A 15551-nucleotide genomic window follows, 5' to 3' on the forward strand; every position below is an offset into this window, starting at 1 on the left:
GGAAACCCACGCAGACACGGGGAGAACGTGCAGACTCCGCACAGACTGTGACCCAAGCTGGAACCCTGGAGCTGTGAAGCAACAGTGCTAACCACTGTGCGACCCTATGAGCAACATTTGGACTTTGAAATTCTCATCTTTGTTTTCAAGTCCCTCCATCTCTCTGTAAACTTCTCCAGCTCCACAACCCTCTTGAGGATACTGATGCTCCCTTTGAGCATTCTCGATTTTAATCAACCCACCAAAGGCAATAATTTCCAGAATGCCCTTCTAAACATTCTGCCTGTCTCCTTTTCGCTTTCCTTCTCTTCTCTTTAAGGTGCTCCCTAAAGCCGAGCTTCTTGACCAGGCTTTTGGTCATCCATCCTAATATCTCAACAGGTCCTGATGAAACCCCATTAGCTCTTTCTGTCTCCACAGGAGCTGTCTGACCTGTGGATTAATTCCAATGGTTTCTGCTTTTAATTAAATTTCCAGATTCCGCAGTATTGGTTATTCTGTCGGGGCTGGTTTAGTACAATGGGCTAAACAGCTAGCTTGTAATGCATAACAAGGCCAGTAGCGCGGGTTTGATTCCCGTATCGGCCTCCCCGATCAGTCGCCGGATTGTGACGACTAGGGGCTTTTCACAGTAACTTCGTTGAAGCCTACTTGTGACAATAAGCGATTCTTATTTTATTTTATTTTTATTTGACTTCACCATAATTTCTCTTCATGTGTCTTAGTGTCAAATTTTATTTCTAACACCCCTGTAGCGTGCCTCGATGTTCCAGTACGTTTTTTTGTGACTGGGATTTTTGAGTGAAATGTTGAATTTGTGAGGCCGCAGTTCAAGTTCGTGGATGTTGGTGAATGCCTAGTGTATGTTTTATGTGTCCTGTTTTGCACATCTTCCCCAATGAGCACCGAAATACACAGAGAGAAATCTCAACTGGAGAGATTGTAGGCCGATGAAACATAAAGAAGTTTGGGTTTTAAAAAAGGAGGCAGAGAGTAGAAGAGACAAAGTAATACATTTGTGCAAAGTTAGGCCACAGCTGGAATACTTTCAAGGGTTATGTGTGCTCCTGGTGTGGAACGGATGTCATAGCCATAGAGAGTGTAGATTTACCAAGATGATACTGGGGATGGATAGCTAACTAGTTATATGAATGCTCCCCTTGACACGGAATTTCACACGGCAGAATAGTTAGTGTGGAATTGATTTCAAAATGATTTTTATGATCTCCTTTCATTAAAGCGAATTTACAAATTGGTGTGGGGGGGGAGGGGGTTGTTGCAGCGAATGAAATGAGAATCTGAAACGTGGAAAATGTACACCATGTCCGAGAATCTCTCAGTCTCCAGGGAAATTTACGAATAAACGTTCTGCCCATTTGATGTGGAGGACACGCTTTCCGATAGGGCCCTGCCCTATTTAAATAATCAAGCACAGAATTCTGGTGTTGATTTATGTTTGCTCACCTGAGGAAGGAGCAGTGCTCCGAAAGCTAGTGTTTGTAACAAACCTGTTGGACTTTAACCTGGCGTTGTAAGACTTCTTACTGTGCTCACCCGAGTCCAACGCCGGCATCTCCACATCCTCGTTAAATGAGTGATTCCAGGGCTAAGTGTGCAAGGGATCCCAGCACCGAGTGACGGGTGTACTTTGCCAGTATTGTATTGATGTCTAAAATGGAGTGTCCGGATCTGGTCCGTGTTCGTGGGTGGGGTTGATGAAGGTTTTGAGTGATCAGTGGAACGTTATGTGGGTTATTGATAAACTTTGCTGCTCCTGCCCTGGGTTCCTATTATTTGAACAGGAAGTGCTGGAAAAATGCAGCAGCTCCGGCAGCACATGTGGAGAGAGAAACAGAGTTAACGTTTCCAGTCCAATATAACTTTTCAGAGCAGTTCTCTCTCCACGCATGCTGCCAGACCTGCCGGGTCTGTCCAGCACTTTTTGTTTTTATCTCAGCAGCATCCACAGCATTTTGCTTTCATTTCTACTATTTGAAATTCGCAGCCAATTTATTTTAATTTGAGAACTGAACTCGTGGTCAGGGTCATCCGTGTCAGGATGAGATATTTTGTGTCGCCTATCCTTGATTTGTGGGCTCCCTTCCAGAAATTTACCAGGTCTGTTTTGCGTCGCTGAGCCTCCGGTGTAGAGTCTAGTCGAGTGGAAGCAGAGATAGATTAATTGAGTTGCAGAGGTCAGCACAAATCAGACATGCTAAGCTTCCCAGCAATTCTCCAATATGTGTTGCCTTCCAGGCACAGGGCTTCACTCAATCGGAACAAAGTGATGGATCTAAAATAAAAAACCTGCATCCAAAAACTCTACATTTCATTTGTTCAGATAAGTCTAACATATTCAGCGTCCTGGTATTGTGTTAACCCCATCATGATGTCTCAGGAATGCAGTCACACCGTCCCTTTGTGCTGTTGTTGAACAAGTAACAGCCGATCAACAATAAGGACATAACTGAGCCAAGTCTGACTCAGTTCAGTTCGCCATTAAAATAAATTGACTGCAGGGCAGCAGGGTGGCGCAGTGGGTTAGCACTGCAGCCTCACGGCGCTGAGGTCCCAGGTTCGACCCCGGCTCTGGGTCACTGTCCATGTGTAGTTTGCACATTCTCCCCGTGTTTGCGTGGGTTTCGTCCCCACAACCCAAAGATGTGCTGAGTATGTGGATTGGCCACGCTAAATTGGCCCTTAATTGTAAAAAATTAATTGGGTACTCTAAATTTAAAAGAAAACAAAAATAAATAAATTGACTGCGCATTTCACATTTGTATAGCTTGACTCCTGCACGTAAACGGTCACCCAAGAGCAGTGAGATACATGAATAGCCTATAACTGACTGTGGGATACAGTATTGAGACCCCTTGCAGGGCTTGCATAGATTTGGTTCGATAGCGTGGAGCACAGCTCCAACATGGGTTCACCTGAGTTTAATAAAGTGCAAAATGTTTCTTTTTTTTTTGTGTGCGGGATGCTTAAATCCGCGCTTTCAAAGCATTTAAAATGTTCTAGCCAGTGACCAGGTTCTGCTTGCACTGTGCAGCCCATGGCACTATTCTGGTGCTGCTGGCTGCAAATAGTCCTGCATGATTATTGATCGCGGGCTGGCTGTGTAATATTAACCACAGACTTGGACAGCATGTTGCCTCGAGTTTCCCGGATTGCTGCTGTGCAACCTGAATGGTCATTTACTTCAGACACCAACAGATATGATTATGTCTTGCTAGCCATTGCTTCTCTCCCCCTTTCCAGAATATTGATTCCAGAGCTGCTGAAGTCTCTGCGCAATGTTTTGCATTGTTGGAACCTTAAATCAGCACAGGAAACATTTTCCCCAACAGACACTTGCTGATGCTACCACCACATCAACAATGTATTTCCTTGCCCTGTTCCTATACCTTCTTTTTTAAATTTAGAGTACCCAATTGATTTTTGTTTTGGATTGGATTGGATTTGTTTATTGTCACGTGTACCGAGGTACAGTGAAAAGTATTTTTCTGCGAGCAGCTCAACAGATCATTAAGTACATGGGAAGAAAAGGGAATAACAGAAAATACATAATAGGGCTTAGAATAAAATTTTAAAAGATTAGAACGTGTATAAATTAAGTAAAAAGTGGATCTGTTGGGGAGAACTCACAGAGAGTCGCCTCACTCCGGCGTCATCTTCTGGGACAGAGCCAATTAAGGGGCAATTTCGCGTGGCCAATCCACCTGACCGGCACATCTTTGGGTTGTGGGGGTGAAACCCACGCAGACACTGGGAGGATGTGCAAACTCCACACGGACAGTGACCCAGGGCCGGGATTCGAACCCGGGTCCTCAGCGCCGTAGGGAGTAGTGCTAACCACTGTGCCACGTGCCGCCCCTTGTTTCTATACCTTTTAACGTTTTCTCTTCAAAATGCTAATCAAATTCCCTCTTAAACATTTTGATTCGGTATCCATTTATCCTAATGCCCAAGTGATTCTTGGCATTAAGAAACGGTTCCTTCTAACATCTCCTTTCGGCGGCACAGTGGTTAGCACTGCTGCCCCACAGATCCAAGGACTCTGGTTCAAATCCACCCTCGGGTGACTATCTGTGTGGAGTTTGAACTTTCCCTCCGTGTCTGTGTGGTGAGTTTCCTCCAGATGCCCCAATTTCTGACCACAATCTAAAGATTGCAGGTTCGGTGGATTGGCCATGATGAAATTGATCTGTAGGTTAGATGGGGCTACGGGGATAGGGTGGGGAGTGGGCCTAGGTAGGGTGCTCTTTCAGTAGGTCAGTGCAGACTCGATGGGCCGAATAGCCTCCTGCAGCACGGTAAATTCTGTGTTCCCTTTGAACTTCTAGGTCCAATCCCATTCCTTCCTGTTGCTTTAATATTGATATTGCACAATTATCCACAAACTCAACATTTTGAATGCAAACTTTACATATTAACATCACCTGAGTTTTTAAGTTGGTTACTTATCAATAACACCACTCTCAATTCTACTGCCCAGAATGACAAGGAAAGCAGGTTTATAATGGAATGGCATCCCCTCCCAGTCATGACCAGCTGTAATTTGTATTGAGTCTTTTAGAGAGCTTTTAACATAGTAAAATGTCCCGAGGTGCTTCATGGGTTATCTGACCAAGTCGTTGAAAGAAATAATGGAACAGATGACCGAAAGCATGGTCAAAAGGAGGTGAAGAGGGATGCAGAGGTTTCTTGGGGGGGAATTTTCAAGCTTGGGGCCTACGTAGCTCGAGACACAGCTGCCAGTAGTGGCCAGGCTTGGGCATGTATCACCGTTGCTTCATCTGTGTTTCAAGATAACTGAGCTCACAAGTGTTCTGGGCCAAAAATTCTATTTACTGCACTTGGGAGTTTTCTTTCCATCTGCTATCCTTTTAAAGCTACCTATCAGGTGAGTCCTCTTCAACTGCATTTGCCACATATCTGTCCACCCACTAACCTGCTTTGTATCTCCTGCAGTCTTTCAAATTCTGTCTCTCTCTGCCTTCACCTTTGTGTTGTCAACAAAAGTTTAATGTTCCTTCTATGCTCATCTCCAAATCATTTTATCAAGAGCAAATTCTAATTTCTGGAGTATGCAACTAACTTCAGGGTATAATCAAAATACTTGTTTCAAGTACAGTACAACTAAGACACCTTTTTCTTTATAGAAGTTGCCTCTGATGTGTCGATACGCAGCCCCTCAAGACCCAGCAGTCCTATGTTCGATGAAATGGCGAATTCAAGGCTGTCCAGCAGTCCACCTAGATCCACTTCAGTGTGGGGAAGTCTTGTTTCCTCACATAAAAAAGGTATGCCTTGAGTTGAAAATCGTAACAAATGTCACCGCCAGTGTGTGGGATCACAGCCTACCGTGGTGCTGAGCTGTACAAACCCAAAGATTCCAGGTTCTCCAGATGAGCTGGTTTCATCCCAGGGAGTAGTTGGTGATCTGCAAGTTTGTGTTGTAGCAGAGGAAATTAGATGAGGCTCCCAATGCTAATCCATCAAATCATAGAATTTACAGTGCAGAAGGAGGTCATTCGGCCCATCGAGTCCGCACCGGCTCTTGGAAAGAGCACCCTACCCAAGGTCAACACCTCCACCCTCTCCCCATAATCCAGTAACCCCACCCAACACTAAGGGCAATTTTGGACACTAAGGGCAATTTATCATGGCCAATCCACCTAACCTGCATATCTTTGAACTGTGGGAGGAAACCGGAGCACCCGGAGGAAACCCACGCACACACGGGGAGGATGTGCAGACTCAGCACAGACAGTGACCCAAGTCGGAATTGAACCTGGGAGCCTGGAGCTGTGAAGCAATTGTGCTATCCACAATCCGTGCTGCCTGGACATGGTTGTGATAATTGTAGAGCCGTATTGTATTATTTCATGGGATGCCTGCATCAAAGGTCAGCATTTGTTGCCCATCCATAATTGCTCTTGAGAAGGTGGTGGTAAGCTGGCTTCCTGAACTGCTGTTGTCCTTGTCGGTACACCCACAGTGCTGTTAGCATCTTGACCCAGCAACAGTGAAGGAACAGCGATATATTTCCAAGTCAGGATGGTGGGTGGCTTGGAGGGAAATGTCCAGGTGTCAGTGTTCCCCTGTGTCTGCTGCCCTTGTCCTTCTAGGTGATAGAGGTTGTGGATTTGGAAGGTACTGTTTCAGGAGGCAGTTGCTGCAATGCATCTTGTGGATGGTACATGCTGCAATCACTCTGCGTTGGTGGAGGGAATCAATGTTTAAGGTGGCGGATGGGGTGCTGATCAAGCAGGCTGCTGTTGTCGAGCCTCTTGAGTGTTGCTGAAACTGCACTCATCCAGTCAAGTCCAGGGTGTTCCATCACACTCCTTGTCCCTTTTAGGTTGTGGATAGGCTTAGTGAAGTTCAGGACGTGAGTTATTCTCTGCAGAATTCCCAGGCTCTGTGGTAGTGATAGTCTTTACACTGTAGTCTAGTTATATGGCTGGTTAAGTTCCTGGTCAATCTTAAGTGCTGTGTTAGTGGGGAGATTTAGTGGCGGTAATGTAATTGAATGTCAGGAGGAGATGGTTAGATTCCCTCAATGGAGATGGCCGTTGTCTGACACTTGTGTGACATGAATGTTATTGACATCCCAAAAATGTTATGTCCATGCCTTGCTGCTTGCAGGTCTAGTTAGTAGCAGCACCTGAGGAATCATGAATGGTCCTGAACACTGCAATCATTAGTGAACATGCCCACTCCTGACCTCAATGAAGCAGCTGAAGATGTTTGGGCCTGGAACACTTCCCTGATGCACTTGACAAAGATGTCTTGGAGTGAGAATTATTGGCCTCCAAAAATCAGGGCCCATCAGTTTTCCCCTAATTCCCATTGACCTCGGTTTTGCGAGGACAGTTGAATGCTGCCTTGATGTCAAGGTCAGTCGCATTCAGCTCTTTTATCTATTTTTGGATCAAGGCTGTAATGAGGTCAGAAGACTCGAACTTGCAGAACCCAAAGTAGCATTGAGGAACGAGTTATTGTTAAGCAAGTGCTGCTTGATAGCATTGTCAACAGCAACTCCCTTCACTTTGCAGATGATGGAGTGTAGACTGTAGGGGAGGTAATTGGCCAGATTAGGTGCTAACACTCGAGAGGTTCATGAGAAAGTGCTAACCTCAACATGTGTTCTAATTTAATCCCTACGTGTCAGAATAAATAATAGAAAAGGTCCAGAACATGTATGTTTATTCAGCAGCTTCGCTGGATTGGCCATGCTAATTTACCCCTCATATACAAAGGTTAGGTGGGGTTATAGGGATAGGGTGGGGGAGTGGGCCTACGTAGGGTGCTCTTTCAGAAGGTCGGTGCAGACCCGATGGGCTAAATGACCTTCTGCGCTGTAGGGATTCTATGATGGTTGAATGATTCTTAAGCTGTTTGAGGAAAGAAAGATAGATAGATTTAGGCCAGGGGAATATGGCTGCCACCTCATTATATAGTGACCAATAGTGCAACAAGTTCTGCTTACTTTAAACTATCACATTGCAGCAATTTTCGATTTCTATGCTTGGCATCGTAAGTAGGATTGCTAACTGAAATTAGAGGCAGTTTTCTGCTGAGAGGCCATGCGCACTGGATCTGGTGTGCCACTGGCCAAGGTCCCTTCATGGGGACTGTGGAGACTTCCTTCTTGCCGTCTGTGCTGGATTTTGATGCCAGAAGTGAAAGGGGAAACTTTCTGAAACTTAGTCACTCGTTACCCAATCTAAACAACTGGAATAAAGAGTCTGATCCTTTATTTATATGTGCAATTCCTGAAACAATTTAGAAATAGAATTCCTTTCCATTGACATTCTTTTCATCTTTGCTTTCTACTTTTTAGTTGCCTCATTCACGCCTCTTAAAAAACGAAAGCAGATGAAGTACAGAAGTGTCATCTCCGATGTATTTGACGGCATTATTGTCAGCTCAGTGCAGTGTTTGACCTGTGATCGGGTAAGTGTGCAACTTGTAGCAACTGGCAGCTTCTGCTTGTTAACAGTATTGAATTTGGTAAGTGTGTATGCAACATGTAGCCTTTCTTAGCTTGGAGGGATTCAATACTAATGGACCTTGTGCTTCTCTCTCACCAGTTTTTGTTAGTGTTCTTTTGACAATAACAGACTGAGTACCTCTTGCCAGCTTTCCGAGTGAGGCAGCTAGGCGGGAGGCAGGGGGTGGGAGTGAAGCGGAAAAGCGGGCGGGAGTGAGGCAGCAAGGCGGGAGGGAGGGGATGGGATTGAGGCAGTGAATTGAGAGAGGGGTGGGAGTGACGTGGAAAGACGGGAGGGAGGGGGCGGGAGTGAGACAACAAGGCGGGAGGGAGGGGGCGGGAGTGAGGCAGCAAGTTGGGAGGGAGGGAGCGGCAATGAGGCAGCAAATTGGTAGGGGGGGTTGGCAGGGAGGCGGCGAGGGACTGGGAGGGAGGCAGCGAGGGAGGGGCTGGAATGAGGTGGCAGGATGGGAGTGAGGCAGCGAGGTGAGAGAAGGGAGGTGAGAGTGAGGCGACGAGGCTGGAATGAGGTGGTGAGGAGGGAGGGAGGTGGGTGGGAGTGAGGCAGGGGAGGCGAGGTGATGAGGGGTTGGGGGAGGTCTCATTGGAGCAATTGAAGATTTATCTTTCTGTCCTCTTGAGATTCTAATTTTTAAAAATTCCATTGGGCTATCCACCTAGCCCCTTCCAATCTACCTTTTCTCTCTGCTCTCTCAAATTTATCTTCAAATAATTATCTATTTCTTAAGTTCTGTGGTGGATTTCAGTCAATAAGAGTTTTACAGCACGGGAACAGGGCCTGGCCATCCCGTCTATGCCAGCCATCAAACACCTAACTATTCTTTTTTTTTTTTTCTTTTTTTTTTAAATTTAGATTAGCCAATTATTTTTTCCAATTAAGGGGCAATTTAGCCTGGCCAATCCACCTACTCTGCACATTTTTGGGTTGTGGGGGCGAAACCCACGCAGACACGGGGAGAACGTGCAAACTCCACACGGACAGTGACCCAGAGCCGGGATAGAACCTGGGACCTCAGCGCCGTGAGGCGGTTGTGCTAACCACTAGGCCACCGTGCTGCCCCACACCTAACTATTCTAATCCCATTTTCCAACTCTTGCTCCTTAGCCTTGTATGCTCTGGCATTTCAAGTGCTCGTCTGAATACTAGAAAGCTGTGAGGGCTCCTGCCTCTTAACACCCTTTCAATCAGCTAGTTCCAGATTTCAGCCACCCTCTGAGTGAAAAAGGTTTTGTTCACATCCCCTCAAAACTTCCTGCCCATTACCTTAAATCTATTCCCCTTGGTCGTTGACCTTCCACTAAAAGGGAAAGTACCTTCCCCATTATCCACCCTAACTATGTCCCTCATAATTTTATACACCTCAATCATGTCCCCCCCTCAGCTTTCTCTGCTCAAGTGAAAATAACCCCAGCCTATCCAGTCTCTCCTGATCTGATAGCTGAAACCCTCCAGCCAACAGCCTGGTGAATCCAGGATGTGAATCTCCTCTGCATCCTCTCCAGTGCAATCACTTCATTCCTACAGTGTGGTGACCAGAGCGGCTCACAGTCCTCCAGCTGGGGCCTAACCTGCGTTTTATACAGCTCCAACATAACTTCCCTGCTCTTATATTCAGTGCCTTGGTTAATACTGTAGAGGCAAGAATCCCGTTGGCCGACTTAACCACCTTATCTACCTGTTCCTGCTGTCTTCTCTGAGGTCTGTGAACCTGCACACCCAGATCCCTTTGATCCTTTGTACTTCCTCGCATCCTACCATTCATTGTATATTCCCTTTGTCTTGTTTTTACCACTGTTTCTATCAGGGCATCTTGTGTGCCAAAGACTCTTTGTCTAAACAAAATAACCTCTTGTTTCGTTCTTTAAAAATCTTACATTTCTGCCAACGCTAAACTGGGTGGAATTGTGAGTGGTGAGGAGGAAGCAAAGAGGCTTTCCAGGCGTTTGAAACAAATTGCGTGAGTGGGCAAATAAATGGCCGATGCAGTATAACACGGATAAATGTGAATTTATCCAATTGGGTAGGCAAAACAGAATGGCAGAGTATTATTTAAATGATAGCGTGGGAAATTGTGATGTACAAAGGAAGGTATGAACAGGAGTAAGCCATTCAACCCATATAGGCTGCTCACCATTCCATACGGCCATGGCTGATCGGATACACAGAACATAGAACAGTACAGCAGGTACAGGCCCAGTACAGGTGTACCCACAGTGCTGTTAGGAAGCGATCCAGCGACGCTGATGGAAGCTGACCCATTTATAAGTGAACCAGGAAGAGCTTTCATGCAAATCTGGAATTCGCTTCTCCTCCCAACCACACTCACTCGCTCTCGCTTTCCCTCCTGCTCTCCAGCTCTCTCCCTCTCACCCATCCATGTCCGTGCCCCCTCTCCCTTGAGCAAGCTTTTTGAGGGACATGCAAGGTACAACGAGCTTGTGGGGCTGAATGGCCCATGTTCCTAGAGTGCCCAAACTGCAATTAGTATTCTGATTGATCTAATTTGCATCGGTTTTGCGTTGCATCTTTAGTTTTTGTACTTTGTGTCTCCATTGATATAACCTAAGATCACTGCTGTATTTTTCTTCTATGTACGGTTTTATCAACTGGCTTCGCTCAGAATTGCAGACCATCTAATGTCCAATTCAAAAGTGCTCATTCCACCTCAGAGATTCACCCTGCGAGTAACCATGGATACACTCTGCCCTTAAACTATTTAACTGGGCCCCCTCCACTGAAGAATAAGTCGGAATCCTTCATTTCTGAAAAGCGACCGCTAGTCCAAACCGTCTGCGATCCTGCTGATTTGAGTGTGGAAATCCACTCCCCCTGTTTTGTATAAGATTGCTTTTAATTAGAGGGACTGGATTTATTTCATCAAACCAATTATTATCCTCGTTCAGACTAAATTGAGCTGAAAGCTAAACACTTGGGTGGAACAGATGGATTTAGTCTTTTGCTGTAAACTGTAATTCCTGTATTGTAAATATTCTGGATTCTGCTCGGCCAAACCTTTTTATTTAAACATCTCTGTTTAAATAATCGCGAAGTGGGTGGCCACTCAATGTAGAAGCAGTTGGATATCATCACTCAGCAGGCTTAAGAATGGCATTTGAGGCCCCTTAATAGTATTACAATGATCATGACATTGGGATTGAGAATTCCTGTTGGTGTGATCCAGGGAGAGCTGTGCACTGCATATAGTGTGAAGTGGGATTAAGGGATTTGACACATGATATATACAGTCAACACACATACTGTAATTTGTTGCTCAATTTTGCATACAGTCACAGAATCTGTGATATTGCTGGTTTCTAAGCAGGTATGAATGATAAGTCATTTGCCCTTGGGACAGCTTGGCACTGATGTTGATGCTACTTGTGGAAGGGGAGGGAAGTGTTTGATTGCTCACCATAAAATCCACAGTCAATTCTGTTTGTAAATTTCTTTTGTTCCTCATTTTTACGGGATGCGGGCTTCGCTGGCTAGGCCAGTTGTTGCCCATCCCTAATTGCCCTTGAGAAGGTGGTGGTGGTGAGTTGACTTCTTGAACCGCTGTAGTCCATGTGGTGTAGGTACACCCACAGTGCTGTTAGAAAGGGAGTTCCAGGATTTTGAGCCAGAGACGGTGCGGGCATGGTGATATATTTCCAAGTCAGGATGGTGAGTGGCGTGGTGGGCAATTTCCAGGTGGTGGGGTTCCCAGGTATCTGCTGCTCTTTTCCTTCTAGCTGGTAGTGGGGTCGTGGGTTTGGAAGGTGCTGCCTAAGGAGCCTTGGTGAGTTCCTGCAGTGCCTCTTGTAGATGATACACACGGCTGTGTGTCAGTGGTGGAGGGAGTTAATGTTTGTAGAAGGAGTGGGAGTCATGCGTGGCTGCTTTGTCCTGGTTGGTTTCAAGCTTTTTGAGTGTTGTTAGGGCTGCACTCATCCAGGCAAGTGGAGAGTGTTTCATCACACTCCTGACTTGTGCCTTGTCAGTGATGGGCAGGCTTTGGGGAGCCAGGAGGTGAGTTACTCACCGCAGGATTCCCAGCCTCCGACCTGCTTTTGTAGCCACAGTACTTATATCAGTTTCTGGTCAATAGTAACCCTCACAATGTTGGTTGTGGGGGATTCAGTGATGGTAATGCCACTGAATGTCATGGGAACTGTTTTGATTCCCTCTCATTAGAGGTGGTCATTGCCTGGCACTTGTGTGTCGCAAATGTTTGCCACTTGTCAGCCCAAGCCTGGATATTGTCCAGGTCTTGCTGCATTTGGACGTGGACTGCTTCAGTGTCTAAGGAGTGCGAATGGTGCTGAACATTATGCAATTATCAGTGAACATCTCCACATCTGATTTTATGTTGGAAGGAAGATCATTGATGAAGCAGTCGAAGATGTTTGGGCCTTGAATACGACCCTGAAGAGCTCCTGCAGTGATGTCTTAGGACTGAGAATTATATCATGCTTAGTGTATAATATTCCTTTATAGCTGTATAAATCATTAAATTCAAAGCTTTAGTAAAGAATATGTGCTATCAATTAGCATCTCCTTCACTCCCACCCTCCCCTTTTCATTTTGGTTGTCCTCCCTGAGCTGTGTCAGTACTGGCAAGCAGTCTACGACCGGAATGGTACCTTGTTTCTTGGTGGCTGGCAATTCTAGTATGTAATTGTGGCATATGTTCATTTCATGTTTTCAGTATTTGCTCTTTTAACCTATAGTCTTTTTCCTGTCTGGGTTCCTTTGCCTGTAGGTGTCGACCACCTTGGAGGCCTTTCAGGATCTCTCTCTGCCAATCCCGGGTAAAGAAGACCTGGCCAAGCTGCATTCCTCCAGTCACCAAATGTCCTTGGTGAAAGCAGGGTCATGCGGTGAGGCATACACTCCACAAGGTTGGATAGCGTACGTCATGGAATACATTAAAAGGTGCTTATCAAACTAAGGAGGGAGAGAAATAAATAAAGTTACAGCATTTTACGGTTGTTTTCCTTCTGTCAGAGCAATGCAGTTGCAACCTTTGGAAATTAATATTTCTCTGTTTATCTTCTGTGTTCCTAGTTGGTTCTGGGGTCCTGTGGTATCTTTGCAAGATTGTCTGGCTGCCTTTTTCGCTAGGGATGAACTTAAAGGTGTGTAAGGGTCCTTAATACAATTAAAATACTTCTATTGTTGGGGGCGGGTTGTGAGTAAAGTGTGGAGTGGACATAACGGCCTCTGTACATTCCATTAAATGAAAAAAATTGCAGTAACTTTGTTCATCTTTGAGCTGTCCTCTGATGACACAGCAGATGTGTTGTGCTGTATTACACTGTATAAAAGAATATGTTGTGATTGGCTCAATGGGCTAGTATGTAAAAGCCCATACCAGTCCAACATAGTACTGTGCCCTACAGACTGGAATGTGGATAAATCTGATCATAACCTGTGCTGATCCCATTTGAGGAGGAACTGGGTGTAATGCAATCAGCCTTAATGTCTCTGGGGGAAGAGGAAAAAAAACTGTCCTTTTTACTCCTGCTGCTTGCTATCCAGAGATGCCTGCTGAAAAGCTTGTGTGGAAAGTTTGCGTTCTCTTCATTCATTGGATGTGAGCTTCACTAGTAAGGCCAGTATTCATTTACGTCCCCAATTCTCCTTGAGATGGCGGTGAACTGTTTTCCTTGAGCATCTCACTTGGCCATTTCAGAGGTAGCTAAGAGTCAACCACATTGCTGTGGGCCTGGTGTCACATGTAGGCTAGACCAGGCAAGAACAGTATATCTTCTTTCTCAAAGGTTATTAGTGAACCAGATCACAATTTTTACAACAACCCTGTAGTTTCATGGGCACCATGTGCATGGGTTTACATTGGGTCAAGGTGAAATCAAGCTCATTAGAAATTCCTTATTGATCAAATAACCTGCCAATTCTTGCAGTCAAAGCAGAATCTGTGAGGTCCTTTCAGAAGGGTACCCTTGGGAGGGAAAATTATAGATTGATATAGTTTTACACACTGTTCTTGATTACTGTTCCCTCGTGGCATGGACTTGATGGCCTCCGATGCCATAATGACTCTCGGCCGCATAAAGTTTAGTATTAATTTCTCTTTTTGGTGTCAACAAGTGGATGGCAAGATCGGGCAGTTTTCAAAAACTAGGGTGTGATTGTTTACAAATGGCAAACGGGCGGAGGTGTGTTGAATCGCTGTTTTGCTTTGTTTACACATCATTCTATTTATATCCTTTGTAAAATTGTTCAATGATATTACAGGTGATAACATGTACAGCTGTGAAAAGTGTAAAAAGTAAGTACAGTGCATGTTTCTCAATCTATGGTCCAGTTTGAATGATTAGATTCATATTAAACCCCCCTCTATGTGCATCTGTCTAATGATAGTCTGACATGTCAAAGTTATTCTGAACTTGTCCCGTCGGTTTTCAATGAGTAATTATCGAGCCACCTTTGGTTGATTATCTGAAGCTTTTTGAATTCATTCTGGGGCTGTGGGCATTTCCAGAAAGGCCGAAGTGTAGTTCCCAAACTAGTTGCCCTACAAGTTGGTGGTGTTGGTGAGCTGCCTGTTTGAACCAGTCAAGGTGGTACAGGTGCAACCCCGATACCGTCAGATAGGCAGTGCTAGGATTTTTAAACTTGGGCTTTCATGCATTTCCTACACCGTTGTGACCAGAAATATATAGGGTTCATCAAAGGAGGGAAACCTGCAGACAAAACTAAAGCAGGACATTCTGGAAACCACAGCAGGTCAGTTAGAACCTGTAAATAGAAAAGCCAGGTTAATGATGCATTGGCTATGTAACCCTTCATTTGAGCTGAAGATATACCGCAACAAACGCAACAGTAAGAGGAAACAAATGGGGCCAATGAGGGGCATGACTTCATGGCTGCCATTCATCTAGGAGGTGTAGCGGTACAATAAAAAGAAAAATCTGCAAAAAACATAAATCTGAAATACAAAGGAAACACTCTAAAAACACAAAGTCACCTGCTCCACAACAACTTGAACGTAATACATCCAAGGCACTGCAAGGAGCAAGGTTTGACACCATACTGCATAAAATAATATTAGGGCAGTTAGCCAAACGTTTGGTCAAAGACATGGGTTTTAAGGGCCATCTTAAAAAAAGGGAAAGGAAGTGGAGAGGTTTATGGGGGGGAATTTCAAAGATTAAGGCCTTGACAGCTGCAGACACTGGATGTGGGCATTTCTGGTAAGCTCATGTCTGGTTGCTGTGAGAAGGTGGTTATGTCCCACCCTCTTAAAACTGGTGGTAGCAGGTTTGGCCCCACTGAGAAGCCTACTAGCTTAAGACACTTGAGGGCAATTTATCATGGACAATCCACCTAGCCTGCACATCTTTGGACTGTGGGAGGAAACCGGAGCACCTGGAGGAAACCCACGCAGACAAAGGGAGAAAGTGCAAACTCCGCACAGACAGTGACCCAAGCTGGGAATTGAACCTGGGACCCTGGAGCTATGAAGCAACTCTGCTAACCACTGTGCTACCGTGCCCCCCCCCCCCCCCCCCCGCTGTGCTACCG

The 15551-nt window shown here is 45.4% G+C and overlaps 1 protein-coding gene across 5 annotated transcripts in view; it reads left to right on the forward strand.

Annotated features, from left to right (window-relative positions):
* usp33 (ubiquitin specific peptidase 33) overlaps nucleotides 1-15551 on the forward strand; it is a 79552-nt gene that overhangs the window by 36526 nt on the left and 27475 nt on the right. For all 5 annotated transcript variants that reach the window (XM_038793751.1, XM_038793749.1, XM_038793748.1 and 2 more), the window contains 5 exons: nucleotides 5166-5306; nucleotides 7853-7965; nucleotides 12766-12938; nucleotides 13071-13141; nucleotides 14262-14295. In XM_038793751.1, the coding sequence (XP_038649679.1) occupies nucleotides 5166-5306; nucleotides 7853-7965; nucleotides 12766-12938; nucleotides 13071-13141; nucleotides 14262-14295 (532 nt within the window). The remainder of the gene's footprint in view (nucleotides 1-5165; nucleotides 5307-7852; nucleotides 7966-12765; nucleotides 12939-13070; nucleotides 13142-14261; nucleotides 14296-15551) is intronic.

Source organism: Scyliorhinus canicula, chromosome 4, assembly GCF_902713615.1.
Source record: "Scyliorhinus canicula chromosome 4, sScyCan1.1, whole genome shotgun sequence".
Taxonomy (NCBI): domain Eukaryota; kingdom Metazoa; phylum Chordata; class Chondrichthyes; order Carcharhiniformes; family Scyliorhinidae; genus Scyliorhinus; species Scyliorhinus canicula.